Source organism: Carassius auratus, unplaced genomic scaffold (assembly GCF_003368295.1).
Source record: "Carassius auratus strain Wakin unplaced genomic scaffold, ASM336829v1 scaf_tig00019772, whole genome shotgun sequence".
NCBI lineage: Eukaryota > Metazoa > Chordata > Actinopteri > Cypriniformes > Cyprinidae > Carassius > Carassius auratus.
In genome coordinates, this window is record NW_020524987.1 from 16,231 (window position 1) to 40,070 (window position 23,840).

At 35.5% G+C, this 23,840-nt stretch overlaps 2 protein-coding genes across 2 annotated transcripts; both read right to left on the bottom strand.

Annotated features, from left to right (window-relative positions):
- Positions 1 to 11,491: 11,491 nt before the first annotated feature.
- LOC113076324 (ubiquitin-conjugating enzyme E2 variant 2-like) lies at positions 11,492 to 18,661 on the bottom strand. Its single transcript, XM_026248957.1, has 4 exons — positions 18,537 to 18,661; positions 16,555 to 16,703; positions 14,751 to 14,876; positions 11,492 to 13,166 (listed from the first exon to the last, which is right to left on the bottom strand). The coding sequence occupies exons 1-4, from the start codon at positions 18,550 to 18,552 to the stop codon at positions 13,020 to 13,022; spliced, it is 438 nt and encodes a 145-aa protein (XP_026104742.1). The 5' UTR covers positions 18,553 to 18,661; the 3' UTR covers positions 11,492 to 13,019.
- Positions 18,662 to 19,154: 493 nt separating this feature from the next.
- Positions 19,155 to 22,946, bottom strand: LOC113076323 (DNA replication licensing factor mcm4-A-like; the record flags this gene model as incomplete). Its single annotated transcript, XM_026248956.1, is given in 9 exon segments — positions 19,155 to 19,392; positions 19,502 to 19,635; positions 20,576 to 20,804; positions 20,903 to 21,110; positions 21,983 to 22,110; positions 22,189 to 22,290; positions 22,292 to 22,555; positions 22,664 to 22,710; positions 22,713 to 22,946. Coding segments are annotated over 9 exon segments (1,439 nt in total), but the record flags the coding sequence as incomplete, so codon positions are not given.
- Between the last annotated feature and the right edge of the window lie 894 nt (positions 22,947 to 23,840).

Below are 23,840 nucleotides of genomic sequence, written 5' to 3' on the forward strand. Positions count from 1 at the left end.
AAAGCAGACAGTGTCTCATGGGACATTCCATTCAGAGGCTCAGCCGATTGGTTCGCATTGAAACAACAAAGCCAAGGTAAACGCTGATTTGAAGGAAGGTGTGTGTGTGTGTGTGTGTGTGTGTACTGGGGGGAGAATTTAGTCTTGGACGGCGGAGCCTAAAATAAATCGTTAGGGCTAAAGGAGGAGCTTAGCTCATCCTCTAAGGAAAACAGAAAGTTTCGCAAATGACTGACGTGCATGATGACTGTGGCGCCAGGCAAGTGCAGACTGCTGCCCACTTTCTGAGGCTTCATGGGAAACGGGGAGTATCGGGGGAGCCAAACTGTTTTTGCACTGATGTCACAGAGCGCTGCAGCATAATTTGCCTTTTTCAGCACATTGTTCTAAAACTCACTTTCTACATCAATGTGCCTGAATTTACTGTTACCACACTGTGGTGAAAGACCTGCTTTTACTGGCCAGAGCTGCAGTGAGAGAACACAACATCTGAGGATAGAAACGCCACACATTCTGCCTAAATAAATCAATGCAAAAAATATAAGTACTGGAGTAAAAACTTTGAAAACCTAACAAAAGACTTAAGCAAAGTTGAAAACTAAAATGAAAACTGAAATAACTAATTAAAACTAAAATAAAACTGACAACAGTTCACTCCAAATTAAACTAAAATTAAAATACAAGTGATTTCAAAATATTAATAAATACTATAACAGTTTATAAATAATACCAAAATAGCAGGTGAAATGGTCAGATAAAATACCTGGTTGAAATAAATCATGACATCAAATATATAATTCGAATTCAAACAGTTTTTAAAACTAGATCAAAGTTTGTAAATACGGTCTAAATAAACAAACTTTGATGTTGGCTTGAGAAAGTCTAGTTTAAAATGATAGATAGATAGATAGATAGATAGATAGATAGATAGATAGATAGATAGATAGATAGATAGATAGATAGATAGATAGATAGATAGATAGATAGATAGATAGATAGATAGATAGATAGATAGATAGATAGATAGATAGATAGATAGATTTTTAGAGAGTAAATAGTAAGATTTATCTGAAAAAAAGTACAAGCTATATGGAAAGAAATTATAAAAAATACCAGACATATAGGTCAGTACCATTAATAAATCAAACTAGAGAAAGACTATAATGTCACAGCTTAACTGGGTTTGGAGCCACTTGGCTCTCTTTACAAATGAGGTGTGGGACCGTCCAGACACAGGAAACTGACCCAGACCCAAAATCTGACCTCAGACATGACTGATGCACTCACTCCTCCTAATCTGACCTCTTGCAAGTTTTCTCAGTCTAAGAAGATGAACAAAACTGTTGTGTCCACAAAGAGAGATTCTAGTCTGGCCATAATGTATATAGCACATAAAAAATGTGACATTATTAGAGCAGGTTGTGTGCAATGTTGCCCAGAGTTTCAATACATACAGTGGACACAAACAGTGTTTGGACATTTCAGTCACAGTTAAAAATCGACGAACAAATGAAAGCTTAATTCAACCACAGAATGAACATGTAAAAATGCGAGTTCCCTTTCAAGGAAAACGTTACAAAAACATTTTAAGTTATAAAACAACATAAACTGTTAAAATGAAAGCATTACATCACTTGCTTAACAAAGGACGCTCTGAAGTAAATGGGTGCCGTCAGAATGAGAGTCCAAACAGCTGATAAAAACATCACAATAATCCACTCCAGTCCATCGATTAATGTCTTGTGAAGTGTAAGGATGTGTGCTTATAATAAACAAATCCCTCAAGATGTTTTTAACATAAAACCATTGCTTCTATCAAAAATATGAGTCCTCTTTGAGTCTCGTTTGAATTAGGAGAGAAATATGCAAAGATCAAGCTTATTGTAAAGTGAGAGGACAACAGGTGATGTACTTTTCAATGGAGGAAGAGGTATTATGGATCTTGTACTTGTATTTCGGCCAGAAGAGACATTTTAAAGTTAAAGTTGTTTCTTACAAACACAGCCTTTCGCATAACAAGACTTTGGTGTGGATAACTTGTGGATTATAAATTTTTTAACAGCTGTTTGGACTCTTATTCTGACAGCACCCATTCACTGCAGAGCATCCATTGGTGAGCAATATATCTTCAAATCTGTTCTGATGAAGAAGCAAACTCATCTACATCTTGGATGCCCAAAGAGTGAGCAAATTTTGAACACAGGGAACTATTTGTTCAGTGTGATGCTTTACACCTGTGTGAACTCATTCACTTAATCACCAAAATACCAGCTGATTAAAAGACACTGAGAAAAACGATGACGAAAAGCATGGAGAAAAGCTCTTTGCGGATGGCATTCATACATTTTTAAATGGTTTAACTGTCAAAACACTTTTTCGGGCCATTGTATAAGAGAAACAAAAAAGAAACATCCAGCATTCAGAGAGGAATTATTCATTTTATTTTCGGCTAATCTTGTTGCGTAATCATCCTACATTCTGACAGCTTGCTTTCTGACTCGGCATTCACACTAATCTGTTATTCAGAAGAGTCACAATTACACCCTATTGATTAGAAAGATCCGACGCTCTTCCTAACAACACGTCCTGTGCCTGTCCGAGCCCCAATGACCACAAAAGCCACGGTCTAAATTGAGCCGCGGCTCCCGGAGCAACAATAGCTGGAAAGAAGGAGTGTGACGGAGCTTTTCCTCTGACAGAGGTGCAGGCGGCCCTGTTTTGTAAGCACTTCCATCCTGTGAAAGTCCCTCGGAACAGAGAAAGACCTCCACCTGCCATGAAAGTCAAAGGCGTTTGGGGCCGACCACCTTTCCAGGAAGGGACACTGATATCATTCGGCAAAAGACAAAGTGCAGATCTGATCCGGGATCAGTGGTGGAGGGGAACGGCCGCATACAACGCCCTTGCTTTAGGTACAGTCTCGGAGCCCGGGGCCCCTCCTCCTATTCGACTGGCGCCAGTACTCAATGGGCCCTGCACTTTGATTATTTGTGTTAACAGTTAATTTAGCACCACAGACACATGTGCCAAAGCTGCCTTCACTTCCTCATGCATCACTAACAAATGTGACTTTTATGAGTTCTTTTGCACAAAACCAGACACCCCCACAACTCCCCCCACCACACACACACACACACTCACCTCCCGCTTTCTGGCGTCGCTCATAACTCTCTGTCTTTAATGCACATACACAAACACACAGACTCAGTGCTAATCGCTTCCACATCTTGCGTGAGGAGTTATTTCTGGCTCCTCTGTTCCCAGTGTTTGCATTATCAGGGATACATTTCATGTCAGAGGAGAGCAAGAAACCTTCTGATGCCTTTAATCCATGTTTGCTTCCATGCGCGAATAAAGAAACACTACAAACTTTTTGCTCGGCATGCTCGAGTTTAGCATCAGAGTGGCTTTTTGTTACCTTTCGGCTGTTGACTCTGGAATAACTGGTTTCACATATCATATTTTTACATTTTAATAAAAAACTATGGTGCTAGGGTAATATTATACAATTACTAGTTTTAGTTTAGTAGTTTTAACTTCAAAGTCAAAGGGTTGTTATCATCAACCAACACTAAAACTACTAAAAACTAATCATTTTTGTTACAGAATTTTTTTTTTTACAAATAAAATATAAATTGAAAAAAAAAATTAGATATGTAACTGTTGCACTAAAACGACTTAAAAGATACAAATAAATAAATAAATACTGGAAATACTAACAGTAAAAACTAACTGGAAAAAGAAAAGAAAAGAAAAATAATGTAAAACTTTAATCTAAATAGTAATATAACAAACTCTAATAAAAATGACAACACATTACAAATAAAAAATAAATTCAAAGGAAACTGAAAGCTAATATTAATAAAAATTATAATAGTATATAAACAATACTGAAATAACTCTGACCTCATATTCTGGTCGCTATTTGTTTTCACTTTAAAAAGGTTATTAAAACCAAAAGTTAATACTTATAATAAATCATAATAAAATATAACTTACAATTAAACGTCTTTTTTTTAAAAAAAATCTAAATTATGAAATATCATAATAATATTAATTGATAGTATATATTACATGATAAAATATTTAATAAATATTTAATTATCTTAATATGAACAAACAGTTAAGGGCTGAACAAGGTTATTGTTTCGAATATCAAGTCAAATAATGTGCTTGATTATTTTGCCAGCAACATTTTTTAAAAAAATCCAAATATATATGTACGGCACTGAATGCAATTTAGGTCAGTGTGGATAAAAGAGTCTGCTAAATGCATAAAATTGAAGAATAAAATCTATATAAATGCACAGAGAGTGAACATCTCTCGTTTATAAACTTGCTAATTCTAATCATGCATATAAAATTATTCATTCTTGATGAAGGGTGAAAAGTGTATATAGGTCACCCATCCTGCTGAACTATGAATAAGTCAGCGAAGCGAGAGGTAAAGTGAGCACAATCTTCATGGACACGTCTTGATGACGCTGACACAGTGCTGAGAAACACCTAAGTGACCGCACACATGAGCTCATGCCTAAGCTATGCAGCGTCTGAAGGCCACAGGAGCCTCTGAAACATCCCGACTCCACTCACGCTCCGTCTCTCGTCTGAGCCGCGAATAGAGCCGTCCCTTCAGCAGTGAGGAACGTCATCCAAAACCTCAGCTTTTCTACTTTTCAAAACAGAGAAAACTGACATGCTTGCATTAATCTTTCAGGGGGAAAAGACAGATGAACGATGAATGAAATCTAATACTGTTAATGATACATACAGTCAAGATGCACCAATAAAAACCACAAATCTGATGACTTGCCATCATTCGAAGACCCCATTAGAAAGATTCACCTGGGGCATAGCTTCCAATCAACCTTTACAAATTCAATCAAATGACTGGAATACAATAAACAACTTTTTCTACTTCAGAATTTGCACCTATCTACAGTTTCGAAGGGTCAGCGATAGTTGCTGAAAGTCAGAGTTACTTTGAAGATCTTGGGCTGCTGTTGTTGACTGATTTCTCATAAAAATGACGTAAACAGACTCCAATTTTTTAACTACATACTATGATTCTATCCAGTCAGAGGACATCAGACATTTTTGATGTATTTAGAACACTTTGGTTTAGGGTAGCAAATGGAATGCAATGCAAAATGGAATTTAAATAAGTGGAGTTCACATGAACTGAACTTTAAATAAATGGGTATAATATTTAAAAAGGAAAAGAACGTTCATCAAACAAACGTTAAATTACGGCAAAAAAAGTTTGAAGGACATTCAGTCAGGTGAAGTGTCATCTACATAAATGTCTAAAAATCTTTCAATGTATTTACAAAGCTGAAAGAACCCTTCATTTTTCAGATTGCTGTTCAATTTGAATTGTAATTCAGTAAAATCCATCACAGTTTTGATTCCTAGTGAATGTGTGAATGGATAAAATACGAACTTGAATGCAATGTCAATCGCTTCGATTAAAAGCCTCTGCCAAATGAATAAATGTATAAATTGATATTAAACTGGGTAAATAAGGAAAAATCTCTTCTAAACTATTGCTTTACAAAAATGACTGTAGAAGGAAACGGCAATACCAATGTCTGCCATACAATGTAAATCATTTTTTGAAGTTGTAAAAACGATTTCAGTCATGCAACTTCAAAATGTACATTTTGTGAATTTCGCCTGTTGCTAAATTCCTTAGCCATTTTTCTGAGTAAAAGTTGTTTCAAAGCCAAATTCGTTTTCAATGCAACACCCCTTTTGTTGTGATACTTAAAATGCAATATACCCGACATTGTTACGAATCTTGTTCGGACTCACTTCAGGTTCTATGTTCTAGGAAGTGGAATGCATTCAGTGAAGCTCTAATGCTTAAGTTATATAAAGGGATATAGTCAGTATCGGGACTTCACAGGTTGGCAGGTTCATGTCCCTTCTTCTCACTGCCTCCTCTTTCCTTCCCGGTATTGTCCTACATCCTGTGGACTACTTCTGCAGCCTGTGCCACAACAGCACCAACAGGGACCAACTGTCTTTACAGCCAGTCTGTCACCACAACATTTGTCTGCTAGTTCGACCTCGGCAGGTTTACGGCTGTTCCACTGGAGCCCGTGAAGGACTGCCTGTTATTGAGGCACTAGAAGCCCATTCTGGGTTGATTGGGAATCCTCTGGAACACAACAATCCATCACCATTCAGGTGTAAGATTTAAGTTTAATTTAAAACTACAACCAGCTAAATGGTCAGTTTTCTTGTTCAGGTCAACTACTGTCATGAAGTTTGAAGGAAATCTTATCATGCAATGTAGTTAAAAAGTTATAGGTCATCTGTAAATAAAGATTCTGTCACATGTCACATTCACTTACTGAAGTAAAAGCAATAAATTGTGCATAATTACATGCAACTAACCCTCATCCTAACCTTAACCTTACAGTTAGTACAAGTTGTTCATTAATATTACTCAATACTTAGATGACATGTAATAGCATAATTACGTATAATCACACAGTAACAAATTAACAAAATAAAGTTTAACCAAATTGTCATCATTTATTCTTTTTCTTTTACAATGACAAATAACCTTAAATCAAACATGCAATTTTGATGACGAAAGACTAAAACAGATTTCTTTGTAATTGTTTTTCGAAAGTGTTCTTGTTTATTATATACAACTTTGATCATTTTTTATAGTGTACACTAAAAGTCAATGTTGGTTGGTTCCCAGTGTTGTTTAAAATGTGTTATTTTACAGTCTACATTACATGAAGGTGATTGAATGATGACCAAATATTCATTTTTAGGTGAATTATTACTTTGAAGTTAATTCAGATATTAAGTTAGTTCAAAATATCTTCTTTTGTGTTCCACTACAAGTCGGTCATACAGGTTTGAAATGACATGACGGTGATTAAACGATGACAGAAAAAGTACATCCAGGCTATGCACACCACATAGTTATCCTGATGACTTCCGACAGCACGTTTCTGCAGTCTTGCTTCGGACAAGAGCACAGCACAATGTCATTTGATGGCTCAGTCTTGCTTTGAGTTTTATCAAAAGCATTTTAAATTGACTTGACATGCCGATTAATTTGTCTGTCACGCCTCACAAAAGACAAACTGCCGATATCGACACCAAAAATGTCTCATATACTAATAGTGAACATTACCAAGAGATTTACTGACTCCCTTCGCTTTAAAAGGCCCTGTGTGTAAAATAAGGTCAAACAAACTTAAGTAGCCGAGTCTGATTCGACATACACCGCTCCAGAAATATATGGCACCAGATTTGAGGTTTCAAAAGAGACATTAACAGCAATTCTACTGGCGACAAGTGCTATTACTGATGGCACCAGCGCAGGAGACGGATTACAGCCTGCAGGGCCAGTGAGAGTGACGCTTTGTGGCCGTACATCTGGGATTGCGTTTAAGTCTCCTTAAACACCGTGTGTAAGAAGCCAAAACTCTTTTCATTTAAGAGCAATTAAGTGGATCAGAGCCCCGTTCCCACCCCGTCCCACTTTCCTTGCTTCCCCTTCTCTCCCTCACTCCGTTTTCACCCTTGTTTTATTAGCTATTTCCTCCCTTCCAGCAGAGGCGTGAACGCTCACTTTTCCCTTAAAAAAAGAGCACACTTTCTAATGCTTGCATTACATAAACACACACAGACAACACACACAGGAAGACCACCGGGACGAGGAGGGACCGAGGCCGGCCTCCCCAGCAGAACTGAAGTCTGGGGGCCGAAGCGCTCTGAGCCGGGCTGTGTTGCTCCATTTATGGGCGGTAATTAAAAACATCCCGCAGTAATTTAATAGCGCTCACAAGCCAGAGACACAAAGTCTGCTGGCTTTGCCCTGTGAATAAATAACTTGGAATGGGATCCGTACACAGCTTATTTGTTCTTCTCCTTTCTCCTCAGCATGAATATATATTTTCTTTGCCTTGTTGCATTTACTGACAAAGACAAACTTCAGGATGAAAAACTTTTGGGCAACTCTTCACAAAAACTTTATAATAACTACGCATTAAGACATCATGCAATGTTAACAGACTAATTAATTCACATAAAGATGGTTAGAATTGAATAAATGTATACAAAAATACACAAGTAGGCTATATTAATTTTGTATCAATGTATCGATCTATCTCTATTTATATACATTATATAACATATATATACAAATGCTGTCAAACGATTACATAATAAAATTATTTGTTTACACTGTGTGTGTGCTGTGTATATTTATTACGTATATATAAATACACATGCATGTATATATTCAAGAAAAAATGTATATTTCTGTATTATATATATATTATACAAATATAAAATACATATAATAAATAAATAAATAATAAAGTTCACACACATATATTACATAAACACTTATTTTGGATGCTATTAATGGCGATTAATCATTTGACAGCACAATTAGTTTTTCACTTCCAGCCTTCATGGACAATTATTATCACTTATAAATGATTAAATACAAATGAATAGTAGTTATTAAGATTAATGCATATTAGAATTGGGTGTTTGGTGTGTTACAAGCATTGTTCTGTTCCAAACTAAACAAACACATTTTTTCATTTTTTATAATCCATCAATTTGAACAATGCTACCAGCTTTAAACTGCACTGCTTTATTGATCTTATATAAGCACCGCTCCTGCAGCATCATTGATCACATTGTGACGTCACAGTCTTGATGTCACGGTTTATTTTTGCAGCTCGGCAGAGCATTGAGTAAACACACATCAGACTGTCTCCAGCAGATATTTACAATTGCATCTCATCAGTCAGGAGTGAGAACAGGCGACGGGGGAGATGAGAAAAACCACACATGATTTCAATCTGCCAGAGGTTCTCACACTCACAAAAGAGCAGTCATGCATATTAGCAAGTATGAGCAAACTTTTGATACTGTACAAGTCCTCTAGCTGTTGGTTTGGCACTGAACAATGCTTTATAACAAGTTTCACAAAACTAGTAAACCATCATATATTATACAATGCTAAAATGTATAGCTCATGCATATTCAGATATGAATATATACAAAGTCTGAGACCACAATGAAAAGCTAAATTTTAGGATTTAATTTGAACACAGAAAAGATGTAAATCAAATGTAATACAAATCTGAATAAAAACCATTTAAATGGGTTTTAACTATCAATCTGCTGAAATGCAATAATATAAAGAATTATGTATCATATACCATGCACTAAATTACAAAAAAGTACCATGATAATATCATGTTTTTAGACATGGACCATGGTGATCTTTTAAGTATAGTGTAAATACCACTGAAATTATTCCAAAACATTACCTTTTTTACATTTAAAAGCAATTCTGTCACACTAGTTTTAAAGACTGCTTGCACAAATGAAAATGAATATTCAGGAACATGACTTCTTGGTCACACTTGCCATGCAAGCTTAATGACAGAGCATTTCAGTTAACATCTGACAGACATAAGGTTCTTTCTTTAACAAGGGACTTTTCCTCTCTCAGTAGCGGTTAAATCAGGATGAAAGTTCCCCTTGGACAGAGACAACCCGCTTACAAGTGTCGAGGAGAATGCTCTAATTATACACGGCCTGAGACACAAAGACATGGCCAAGAGCGACTGCTCTGGTTCCTGCTCTGTCGTCAGCTTTCCCTTTGGCAAGGTCAATAAAGCATGTCTTTTTTGGAAACATAAAAATAATGCATTGCTGCAGCACTGTGCCACAGATGCAAAGTCATGGCAGTGCACTCTAGTGATCACAGAAGACACTGCATGCACAGAAGCTTCATGTGAGTTAGATGCGGATGAATGAACCTCATGGCTGTGCATATAGCGCCTCCTTGTGACAAAAGTCAATGCCCAGGTTTGATCATTGCAATTCCTGGAGGGTTTTGGACTGAGCAAGGTTATGGTGTGACAGTTTTTCTCAACCTTGGTCTATGCAGGAAAGGATCAAAGAAAACAAATGTGTTTCATAGATCTTGAAAGGCAGATCAATAATAAAATGCATGATTAAAATGCACCAGCAGCTTTCCCAGAACACATCATTCACATCTGAAAGAGAATTTAAGCATAGAGAAAGAACACTCAGGCATTGCATTACAGCCAGAAAGTGTCTAAATTAATGAAATATGCTCATTTTGAACACTTTCTTTTTTAAGTTTTTCTTGTTTGAACTTCCTTTACATTTTCGGTGAACCAGTTGGAATTTATCTAAATAAATTTAAATGTGGTTTAAGTGTCCAAACACTATGGTGGCATGCTGACAGGCTCGTGATTTTAGTAAAAAATTAAGAAAAACCTTAGGTTCTACCATTTCCAGCTAAATCTGTAGAACAGAGCATCTAAAAAAGCTCTAAAAGACCCCTTAGTGGAAACAAAATCAATGTTTAATAGACAGTGAATATAAAATGGATGAGAGAAAATGTTTCCAGTGACAGACACATCTTTCAATGATGGACTAAAGATATAAAACCACAAGGATGAGACAGTAGGACTTACGCAATGTGATGCATTTCCCAGTGAAACAAAACTTTCCAGAACATTCTCGTTCACCATTCCTGGCTGGTAGAATGATCTCCCCACCCCTATCCGGAATGCCAAACCCAACTATTTTCAAACGACAACAGAAATCTCTCTTGCGACGCTATTTGATTTCATCCTAAATTAAAAAATAAAAGCTTGTCTTTCTCTTCATTTATTCTTTCCCTTTCTAGCTTGTACTTACATGAACAAATGCTTGAAACTTGGTATTACGAGCATTTCCTGTGTCAGTTTGCCTCTTTAAGAAGAATCGCTTTATCCCCTAGTTCTAAGTCGCTTTGGACAAAGCACATGCAAAATATATATTTTTTTATCTAAATGTAAAACTATTTATAAATCAATCACAAAAAAATAAAATAAATAAAAATAATATTTTATATATATATAAAATGTGAAGAGATGTGATCATCACTTTTTTAGGCTTTTTAATTTAGGGCTAACCAAAGTCTTGGGTTTGGAATGAAATGAGGGTAAATGAGTAAACATTTATTTTTAGGTTAACTATCCATTTAAAAAATAAAAAGGGTTCATTTTGTTAAATTAAAACAAGATATTTTCATTACACATCAGTAAACCACAAATAAGTCCCAAATGTAGCTACATGTACGTTTAACTAGCCAACTAAAACACACACACATATAAAAACACTGCAAGAGATGTGCAAAAAATGCACCAACAGCTTGTCACTGGTGTGTAACCCTCAAAGATACACCTGTGTACTTCATCTAATATACAATTAGATAAAGTACTTTATACTAACATTCAATATTATATGAACATTAGAGCATTAAAAGTACATACTAATATGGTTAAATTAGGGCACTGCTGAAACAAAAAGCCAAATCTGGTATAGTTGACTTTGCTATTCTTTTTTGTTGTTGTATATATTAATTCCATAAATACTCCAAGCAGCTCTGTAGAAAATAACCAGAGTCAAAACCAAGTGTGTTCCACAGTTTGTTTTATTATTCTGAACATAGCCCCGGTGTCACAAATTCAACTTAACTTGATTACATGTCTTTAAAAAAAAAGAAAGAAAAAAAATGAACAGGGAGCAGAGAAAGAAAAAAAAAAAGTTTCTTAGATGCATTACAGGGTGATTCATCAGTGGCTCTGAAAATGTCAAGACCGTAAGAAAACTGCCACTACATATATTAATTTGCACAATAACTGCCTATTAGTTTTCGCTAATGAAGACTTCAATAAAAAGGTCATAGCCAACCGAAAGCATAAATGAAGAACAGCACAACAAACCCCCACCATTCACTGGAATTACAATTTAATTCAATGATTAACTTCGTTAGAGTACCTAAGGATTATAACAGTGGTTCTAATGTAATAATTACTGAAGTACTAGTCAGTGGCGTAATGAAAGCTACATAACAGCATGCCGTCGCATAAAGCACTGTGGTTAAGCAAAGGGCAAGTGTACAGCAAATCCTTACCATTGACACAATCAGTGATTCCTACTGAACACACCACCTCAAACTCACTTTCACAGTACAACAGTGTGGGAAATGTTCAAACGCATCCGAAAAACTTATGTAATGAGCGATTTAAATGTCACAGTTCACAACGCACACTTATGTTCAGTTAAATTGCAGTGATATGAGATCAATGTGAGCGTTTACAGGTAGGATCGATGTATAAAATTAATCTATCACTGTAAAAATAAGGCGGTGTCATTCAAACGATGCAAAACAGTGAGTCGGACACTCTCTGAATGGCAAGGGTTTGCTGTTTTATTCGTACAGTAACATCTCAGCGTATTTCTGCGGCGTTTGATGGACTCTTATACGAACAGAGTCTGACAGCAGGTTGGAGAGTCATATTTTAATGCACCCGACAGATCCTTGCACGCGGTTTGATTTCAGAACAGAACAGAGCATCCGTGTACAACACTGCGATCGTGTCAAATACAGACGTTGAAAATAAAAACGAAACGGAAGAGAAAGTTCAGAAACGCACCCACCCCTTTTGCGACACTACTAGACTACAGGCACACTTTTAGGAACCTTAAGTGAGGGGTTCAGACACACACACACACAAAAAAGGTTCAATTAACTTACAATTTTTTTTTTTAAAGCATGCTGTTTATGCATCCTAATTTTATTTTTATTTTTTTGGTGTCCCGTTACTTTAACTTAAAATGAACAGATCTGTATATAAACCTCACCTAGCATGCCTTCTTTCTTGCGTCTATGCTGACTGGATTCAGTTCATCATCATAAAGCTCGTGGTCGATGCAAATGTTACTGGAAGAGAGAGATTTGTGCACTCGTAACTTTAAAACAGAATTGAACATGGTGCCACATAATATAAGCGTTTCCTTCCTTTGTTTCTCAAGCTGAACTATTAGAAATGTCCAATCGAGTGTGGAGTGAGCAATATTTGTTTTCTTTTTCTGATGATTTACAAGACATTTCTAAGAGTGTAAGGTTTAAGACAGAGGGTCGTAACAATCATTTACAATTAATTGCTGTATGTCTGTCCCTCCGGTGGTTGAGGAAGCTTCATATTCTCTTTGGACATCATAAGACGCCTTAGCTCTTGAAGAACGACTTTAATGCTATATGAGTTTTGCCATTTTGCTAGAATTGGTATGCTACGTGCATCCACCTGAAACAAAAGAAGAAAGGGAGGGGACATGTGGAAATGAGTTATATGATTTCGGTTACAGTCGCACATGAAATTAAACACCCTCTGCACTGAATTAAATAAAGAATATGAAGGATTTACTAAAGAAATGTATTGGCATTTGTGACATAATTTCAATTCATTCCTCAGTTATTAAAATCAAAGGGACAAAATGCTGGTTATAGTTACTCACAATAAAAATATACAGACTGTAAACTTTAAAAACATAGTTTTAACCCTCATAGTGTATGCTGAAAAAAAATATTTAGTTGTTATTCCCAGTGTGAGCGAAGTCAGTAAATCTTTGTCCAATGCAATAACATAAACTAGCATTTTAGGGGGAAACAAAATCAATCACAACATAGAAAGTATAGCCAGAAGATTGAAACATTATACTTGTTGGTTGGAAACTCATTATTATATTGCTAACACATAATCAAAAGTCCCACCCCAGCTACAAAATAGCCGTTTCACATTTCTGTTTCCAGACTAGCTTGGTCAACTCACAAAGGCAGTGTTTTACCGCGAATATGATTTTAGCATAACAACTGAGGGATGAGTCAAAACTATTTTCGGTGCTAATCAAATTATGCCACAAATGCCGTTGAAACAGCTAAACTCAATCCTGGAACTCGTCAATGAGACTTACTTGTCGACCAAACAAACCAATTAACTAAAAAGCACAGAAAACGTAAAAGGTTATACTAGAAGTCAAAGTGGGCGCAAATAATATTCCACTACCACAATAATGTCCTGTGGTATCAGTATGACTGCCGTATAAAAATGTGTCAAATAGATCCCAATTTCCATATGAGCCATGTGATTGGACTTTATAATCATTACTGTAGAGTTCAGGGTAAGATGTGTCATTTCATCTTGTGACAAAAAAACAAGAAACTGACTCTGAAACTGAACAGGGTGACACTCTTCAGTGTGAACATGGTGTGAACATGGTGTAACCCTGCATCATATATCTCAGAAGTCATATTACAAAAGCTTCCTTCTCATTTTAGTTGAAGGCAGACATCCTTATGTATTAATTAGCCATATCACCTTTACTTGACTAAAGGTCAATTTGATATCACATTTAGGAACCAGCTTATCATATTTCCCCCTATTTCCTTCAAATAAATAGCTTGTAAAATGTCTAGGATTTAGTTAATATTAAACCAGTATACTTCTACTAAGCAAACGGCACAAAGACTTGGACTGATTCAAGTTACCAACCATTAAGAAAAACAGACACAAATGAGGATTCAACAAAATAACAACCCTCTGTGGGGTAATAAGGGGGTTTAATTTACTATGGCTCCTTGTCTATTTTGTATCCAGCTGAATCTCATTAGATGTGTTTGAGGTTCATTATTGGTTCTGCTTAGGCAGAGTGAAAAACGTCCCTCCTCTGCAGCACTGATGGGACTCGAGGGCCTCTGTTCTGCATCGCTATGAAAAACTGCAACATCACACATTTCTAACAGTTTGCTGCTAAATGATCTCAAACACGGCTGACGATACTCTGTTAAAATAACAATCAAAATAGACATTTATAAAGATGATTCAACTTACCATCCCATTGGAATTATTTATTCCGTTCATGCTAATTTTTGTTACAAATCTAACATTCGGTGGTACTTCGGGATATTTGGGTCCGCACTCCACTTTCAGGCTGTATATTCTGTTTTCGTAATTAGTCTGAGAAATGAGGAAAAAGACAAAGGTTACTGCCGAAATGCCAAGTAGAACAAGAGAACAGACCCATACATCTTAAACAAACAAAAAATCTCACACTTCAGATGCTGATGCAACTTTTTCATCCATAGTATTCGATACGATAACAGCACACAGTAATAGACTACAGCTGGAAACACAGTATCACACTTAACTCAGGGTTTTATGATGCTACATTTGAGATGTTTTAAAAACCAAGTAGAGAAAATGTACAAACGGGAACAAAATATGTCAATATATTCTCAAAATGCGAATGACTGGGGAGCACAAAACAAGAAAGATTAAAAATACAGCTTCCAACAGAACTCAATTACTTTTTAATTCATTTTAGTAAGGCTTGAATATCTCTGTTCCCAACAACAAAAAATGGAAATAAATAACCATAACTTCTACTGGCCCTGCAAAAATGTGATATTCTTCCTCAGTAGTATTTACGATTACAAATATCTAGTTTCTTAAAAAAACAAAAAACAATATGACTTAAGAAGTCATTTTCTGAGAAAGAGATCAAAATGAAGCGAGTTTGAATAAAACAAAAACTAGCATCAGCCAATGGACTCTTCAACTTAAAGTGCTCTCTCGACATATTTGTTCATGTTTTAAGCATAAACGCAGTTTATTTTGTTGTTCAGTTTCTCAGAAAACAAGACTTCATAATATTTTGCATCTCAAGCAAATGCAAGACGACTGAAACATATTTAGAGATTTCTATTTTTGCCGTGAATGTAACATTAAATGCTAGAAATTTATGAATTTATGACTTTCAGCTCCAATTTAAGACCTTTTAAGGCCTTAATTTATGGAAGGGCAAATTAAGACCTGGAAAAACCCTGCAATTTTTCTTTAAATGATGACATGTCAAATTCACCAATATTATCTATACACAATTATCTTGTAATTTCAGGCTAGCTGAATAGTTTGAATGCTAAAGAACCACTTCACTTCTATTTAGCAAACCACTAGGTTAAAAGCTCCCTGAAAAACAAACAAACTAAAAGGTAGAATTATCTTACTTCGCCTGTAGAGCAGCACTATTATTATGAAGATTCTCTCTAAGAAAAAAAAGTGAAGGTCATTTTTCACCCTGAATTCAAAATAAGAATGTTAATAATTTACATTAGAATTTTTAGGACCATTCATATTATTTTCATATTTTTACCAATTCAGATTTTTTTTCTTTTGCACCCAAAATTTACTGTAGTGTGAAAAACAAAAAAACTCATTCACATCCTGCCTGGACACAATGAATTCTGTTTTATTACAAACTGCAAACATGTAATTCATAATGAAAGGGCTTGATTGTCACTGCAAACGCTCATAGAAAAGGCTTCATTATCTTTATGCAAAATATAATTTCAATCATTTTGAGGGTGAAATATGACTTAGGTTTCATGGCAGGGTTCAGTTTACCCATTAAGCAAATGAAACGAATCACAAATAATCCTAAAGACCTTTGAGTGATTCATATTTCCAGACCAATAAAGAATCAGGTGCCAACTTGAACAAATACATAAATCACCGAAGGACGTTTCCGCTGCATGACTGCTTTCATAGCATGCATCTTTATCTTAAATCTACACCACCAGCGTCATCAGTGTTCTCCCTTAACTGCTACATTAAACTGATTAAAGCGCAAACATACTCGTGCAGGTCCGATGATCATGCCCGTCCACCGTGTGAGAGTCATATCCTCGTCATCCTCCAGACCCCAGCTCACCGTCCCATCACCGACACCCTTCTGTCCTTCCTCCAGCTCTTCCAACAAACGAAAATTACGAGGGACTTTAACTCCTGCAAGAATCCCAAAACAGTTCATGAAGAACCATGTTTCTGGAAACCTTTGTTAGCAGCTGGCTAGTTGGTAATCATTTTTAATGAAGAATAAAAAAAAATAAGACTATTGTATATTTATTATACATGCCGTTTCTATGAGTTCATATTAATTGAATGACTTCAAGGAAAATTTATATTCTTAATTTGTCACGCCGTAAGCCTACATCAGTGAACAGAAATAAAAAGTTGATTCAAAATGAACAGGAAATCTAAAATATACACTTTTCCTCTCCTTGTGTATTTATGATTCAATTTATGTAAAACGGTCATGAGTTCATTCATCATCATTCAGGGAATTCATATCTAATGTCTAATTTCACAATGATCACAGTATAGTTTGTATATATATTACACACACATACACACACACACACATACATACACATATATATATATATATATATATATGTGTGTGATATATGAGAGTTGGATATTTTATTTAATATGAAACCAACATCTGTTTCCTTTTTTGTGGATGTGCAAAACCTTTTATTTGAGGTACGATTTAAATTAGTATTTAAATTATTACATTTAATTTAAATACTCAACCAAGACAAAAATTATAATGTAGGAACCTACAAGATTTAAACAATATGTGCATTTCAACAAACAAGTTAGTATCACCACGAGTTTTCATAGACAATCCCATTTAAAAAAAAGTGGAGGGACAAGATTCTCAAGTTCAGGCGAGCGTCTAAAAGACCGACTGATCACTCATTTGTGAATGATTCAGGAAATGACACCCATGTTGCTTTATCAGTGTTTTCACTTCCTCAAAATCTTAAGACGATCACCAGATGCACAAGCCCGAACAACTTAATACATTTCTGATAAAATATTGGCTGATGCATCTGACCTCATGTAAACATTCAAGATAATATGTAAACACACACAGTCCTAGATTTCATATATCTGATTCTAGATAAGCAAATGTCCAAATCAGCCTGTGCAGATGTAATGATCTGTGAGTTTTGACATGTTAGAAACACAACAAGATGAGCTGTTCTTTACATATGTAGTTTATAAAGTCTAAAATGTTATTTGATCTTAACATTGGCTACATGACTTCGCACTGCTGTGATTTGCATTAAATCATTAATTAAACAATTTGAAGTTGTAAAAGCTTCAGAGGGGTTTAAAATTCTCCTTTAGTGTATATGTATAAACCAACTCCACTTAAACTCTAAACCTCGTGTTTTCTGTTATGAAATGGCTTTACACTTAAATGAGTGTTGTTATTAACCTATATATCTATATTCCACAATCACGACGCACTTCTCCAAAGACTTATTATATTTAAATAGTTTAGAATTACTATATGAGGGATTAACCGCCTGCTCGGGTGCTTTTATGAGAGACAAACAGCAGTTAAAGGCCCGTTATTCATGACTCTGGACGGATCCAGCAGAAACACGCGCGTCAATGCTCCGCCTCGCCTCACATTTGCACCGAAACATCCGCCCAGCTGCAATATACTGCATTTAATCTATGCCTTAGTTCTATACGAGTGCTTGATTATATCTGAAGTGTGTCTATAACATTGATTAGCTGATGATAAAAATAAATTTTATGTTATTTTTAAACTAAAGGGCTATCTGAGGGCCGTTAGCACGATGCTAACACACACGTTCAAACTGCACACAGATCTGTGAGGTGAAGTAAATTAAGGAGCTTGATAACGGTAGACTTCTCAGATAATCTATATTGGGTCGTGAGGCACGGGCTCAGCGATTCTATAATTAAATTACGGCCGAGGAGGACCGCGAAGATTGAGGAGATTGTGAGACAAACCTGAGGAGGCCGCCATCGTCTTCTGCCCGAATCCAAAAGCGTACGAAGGCGTGACGTTGACGAGTCACGTGACTAATGTCGGTCATGAAGCGAGGGAGGGGCGTGGCTCCACTGCAAAATTTTTATTCTATAATAAATAACTTTTTTTCCACTCGTACACCTTGAAGATGTTGTCATGTTTTCAGGTGATGCAGTTGAATTATTGTTTTAAGTAGTCACTTTATACCTTTGTCCTCAATTTCTCCTTTTCAGCCCTCTGTAATATACATAAAAACAGGGCATTTATGACATTGTCCTTCAATTAAGGACTTTTAAGTGAGAAAACAGACATCAGAGAGCATAAACAATGAATTAGATTTTTTCTAAAATGACATTGTATAAAAAAAAATCTGTTTCCTGTTCTCTACTATTCAGTTTCCATTGTTTAATTAATCTATTTATAATAAATCATAAGATCTAGTTTGTGTTTGTTAATTCATTGTCATCAAGTGTTTTAGTTTTTAGTGTTTTAGTAAGTGAATCTTTGAGGTTTTAACCGGCACCATGTGATTGATTCGGGTCAGTGAATAGATGCTTTTCACATCTGATCATGTAAATAACAGCTATTAACTACCAAAGTCGTCTCTTGAACAACAAAATTCATTTATTGCAACCAGAAATTGTCCATACATATCACTATTAACAATATTCGCTCTAAAGAAACAGAGGATAGGATAAAGCAAGTAATAAGAGGGAGAAAGCAGCAGTCGTACACAGTGAGCGTTCACAGAAGACGAACGGTCTTTCCTGTGACGGTCAAATAATCTTCATCAGCAAGTGCTCTGAGGGCCTCTTCGAACATGTCCTTCGTGATGGCCTGAAACCGGAGGAAAATGTTTAAGTTTCAGGCTTGCAGTTTATATAAATTCATAACATGTATAGTTAGAGTGCCTATGCATTATTCAAATAATCGCAAGGAAAATTACCGCTTCTGACTGGCCACGGAGATCATCAAACAGCTGCTGGTACTTCATAGCTGGGGTTTTACCCTTTGATTGGATGAGTTTCTTCAGAGCCTGAGCCACTTCCTCCTTACGCTTGCGTGCTGTAGCACTCATCCCTGTCCAGAAACAACCAATCAAAACCATCAGACTCCCTTTAATTTGCATACAACATCCACAGGTACTAGTTAAGTCATAATATAGTGATAAGAAGGGAAACTAATAATAAAACAGTTCATTTACTTTAAACTGATTTAGAAATTTTTAATTTTACAATTTTATATAAATTCTTCTGAGACATAGCAGTGGTCTGCAGATGCATTCATATCTTGACAGAAAAAGCCAATTAAAACCATGACATTAAATCTGCAGACATTAATAGGTACTAGTTAAGGATAATTGATATGCTAAACTGATATGATAAACGGAGGATCAGCACAGATTATACAAATCTAATATAAGTGTGACAAATAATAGTAATTTATACAATTAAATTACTAATTTAATAGAATACATTCTTAAATATATAAAAAAATATATATTTGAAAAATAGCACAGATTATGAAATAATTTTCAAAGTAAAACTGTAGCTAATAATCTCTCATATATAATTTATAAATAAATAATCTTAATATTTGAGGAACAGCCCTCAATTATTTATAAATTTAATTTAATTATGAAGTAATTTTTAAAACGAAGTGTAGCATAACATGTAACAATTTCATATAATTACATTATTCATTATCATTTTGATTCATCATTTATTAGTACTCTTAATAATGTAAGAATATAATATTAATACTTTTCTTTTGATTTCTAAACAAGACTGTCAAACGATTAATCGCATCTAAAATAAGTTTGGTTACATAGTCAATACTGTGTATATTTATTATGTGTATATAAAATACACACACAGGCATGTATACATTTAAGAAAATGTTGTGTTTTATATAGTAAATGCATTTACACGTTATAAAATATATATTGTATTTATATATACACACACACAATACACAAACATATATCATGATAAACTTTTTGTAGTACTGTAAGCCGTACCCGTGGTGAGGATGGAGATATCCACGAATCCTGTCCTGGGATCAGTTGCGGACTGCTTCAGGGCTTCTCTGTGCAGTCTCTTGGCTTCCTCCACATCGATGGACTCGACTTTGCTTGAGAAACGTACTTTAGCATGAGCTTCAGCCAGTCTGATGAGAGACTCCAGCTGACGGGGGTATGCTGACACCATCCCTCTGCCGCTGCCGATCTTACGCATGTCTACATAGGCCTGTAAAGGTCAAAATTACAATTCATTTGATATTGTCAACATGCATTCGCTCGCATACTGCAGTACTACAGCTACACTGATCTATATTGTTTCTGTACCTCGATAAGGGCCTGACTAGCTTCTTCACTGAGTCTGGGATGCACAGTTGTACGTGCGAAAGCGATGTAGTCTTTCAGCATGGCCATGTCCAGATGCTCCTCTTCAATCTGCTCTTCACTCTGATAATACAGAGACACGAGGTGATGAGCCAGACGCCGGTCATACGCCTCGTCCTGAGGGTCCAGCATCAGGAAGATCAAATCAAACCTAACAACCAGAGATTTTATTAGTTCACTAATAGAGAAAATGTTCAACAAAAACAGTTTAAAACGTATTTTAATGTTTAAAACAGATGAGATCATTAAAGTCATGCCATTTACTGTGTATAATAAACGTCTCTAGGGTTACTTGTACAATTTGCCAATTTTAGATGTATTAATTTTTTTAATCTTTATACAGTGGGGAATTTATTGCCAACACTAGATAACTTTATTTAAATGGTCAAAAGTGACAGTAAAATATTTATAATCTCACATAAAATTTAAATTAGGTTCTTTTTAAACTTTGTTCAACAAAAACTTAAGCATTTGGTATGTTTTACTCTAGTGTCAGTGAAATATATTAGTCAATTAATAGCATTAGCAAAATAGCAATTAATAGCATCCAAAATAGTGTGTTTACGTAGTGTGTGCACTGTGTACACGTGTGTGTGTGTGTATAATATATATATATATATATATATATATATATATTATATATAATATATATATATATATATATTATATATATATATATATAGATCCATTTTAATTGTAAAGTTTTAGTAATTTTGTGGTGTTCCACTTTTTTGTAATGGCAATTTTTATATTGGTTTGTTTTACTACATGAATTTTACCAAATTACATGAGAAATTTAGTTTTTTACAACTAGCTTGACAAGTGTTTACCATTTATTTAAAGTAACAAAAATGTTTTTCTAACAGTTTAAGTTAACAATAATAACCAAATTCTGAAGAGTAATGTAACTCATTTTTTACAATCAACTGTAATCCTGATGGGTAAATTGTTCTCGTTTCTCTCAGAAAGACATCACATTATGAATGTCAAGTCCATGTAAATTGTGACATGTTGCTCTCATACCTGGACAGAAGTGTGTGAGGCAGCTGGATGTTTTCTATGGTGGTCTTCTTGGGGTTCCACTGAGACTCCACCGGATTGGCTGCGGCGAGGACAGAGGTCCGAGCATTAAGCTGGCAAATGATTCCAGCCTATGACACACAAAACCTGCATTAATGACCTGTCCTGACAATCAGTCGCCACAGTGATCGTTCACACATCACCCTCACCTTAGCAATCGAGAGCGTTTGCTGCTCCATGACCTCATGCAGCACAGACCGCGTGCTGTCGCTCATCTTATCGAACTCGTCGATGCAGCAGATGCCGTTGTCCGCTGAGCACGAGCGCTCCTGTCTGGAGAACCAGCTGTCGGGTTTCCGGGTCCTTCATCACGTACGCTGTGAGCCCCACAGCACTGGATCCTTTCCCCGATGTGTACTGACCGCGAGGAACCAGGTTATACACGTACTGCAGCAGCTGGGATTTACTGGTGCCCGGATCGCCACAAAGCAGGATGTTGACCTCTGCGCGGAAGTTTCCACGGCCCGTCTGAGTGAAGTCCTTACGGGTCCCGCCAAATAACTGCAGCAGGATGCCCTGAAAAAAAAAAAAAAAAAGATCTATTAACTCACATCCTGGGAAACATTTGAATTGCATCTAAGGAAAAACATGAGCCAGTCTTAAGCAGTGCCAGTTAAAACTCACTTTCTTGATGTCCTCGTGTTCATAGATGCTGGGCGCCAGCGCGGAGACAAGCGGTCGTAGACGTCCGGTTTGGCCGCTAGCTCTTTGAGTGCTGCGACACGTTCTTTGGTGAAGAGTTTCTGCTCACCGTCCTCGTCCAGTCCATGAAGACGCTTCTCATCCGTCTTCCGGAAGTGGATGGCGTCGATGTGGGTCTTGTACACAGACTTCACCTGGCTCTGTCGGGGGTTCAGACGCATGGGGGCGGCTCTGTAAATGCCTGATGAGAATAACAGACACGCTGCTTAGACTTTCAACAACACCAGTTATATTAGAATACATTTATAAAAAATTAATTAAATAAAGTTTGAACTTCTATGAACATCAACGCTTTTAAACAATGTAATACAAAATTCTCTTGATAAATTAAGAAATAAGCTATAAAATAATTCTGTATTACATATATATAATCCTGCCAATAATGTGCGCAACTATTATTTATAATTATAGCACATCACATGACACTGTTTATTTAAGATATAACTATTATTAGAAATGTAATCTATGTATAAACAATGAAAATATATAGAATATTTTAACATCATAATGTAACAGCACAAACAACAGAATATTACTAACATTGTGTTATTACTTAACTGATAGAAGTTATTCTATTAATGTTACAATAGGAACTGTTGAAAAATATTAAAATGACACTAAAATAGTAGCATTAAACAACAATATTCTATAACATTATATATTAATTAACAATATATTGTGCAAAAAATAAAAAGATATATAAAAGTTATAGAATATTAATAATGTTCATAACCTATAAATATGACTCATGAAAAAATCTAAAATAAACACTACAATATTAATAATAACAAAAACATCAAACATTAATTGAAATAAGGAATAATCAGTAAATATAATATTAAATGATTTATAATAAACAAATGTTATGAAATCTGAACATAATTTTTAAGTTGACGTAAACTTATCCATTAGGAGTTTCTCTAAAAGAATTTGAGTATAATAAAATCAAAACACTCAATATTTAATGTTTCTGAAAGTCTAGCTGTTAAACTATTCCTGCTCCAAACTTTGAGGAGGCTACAATACAGGCATTGTTCATAAAGTAAAAGAAAGAGGAAGAACCAGACAGATAAGCGCTTATATATAACACATAAAGCTT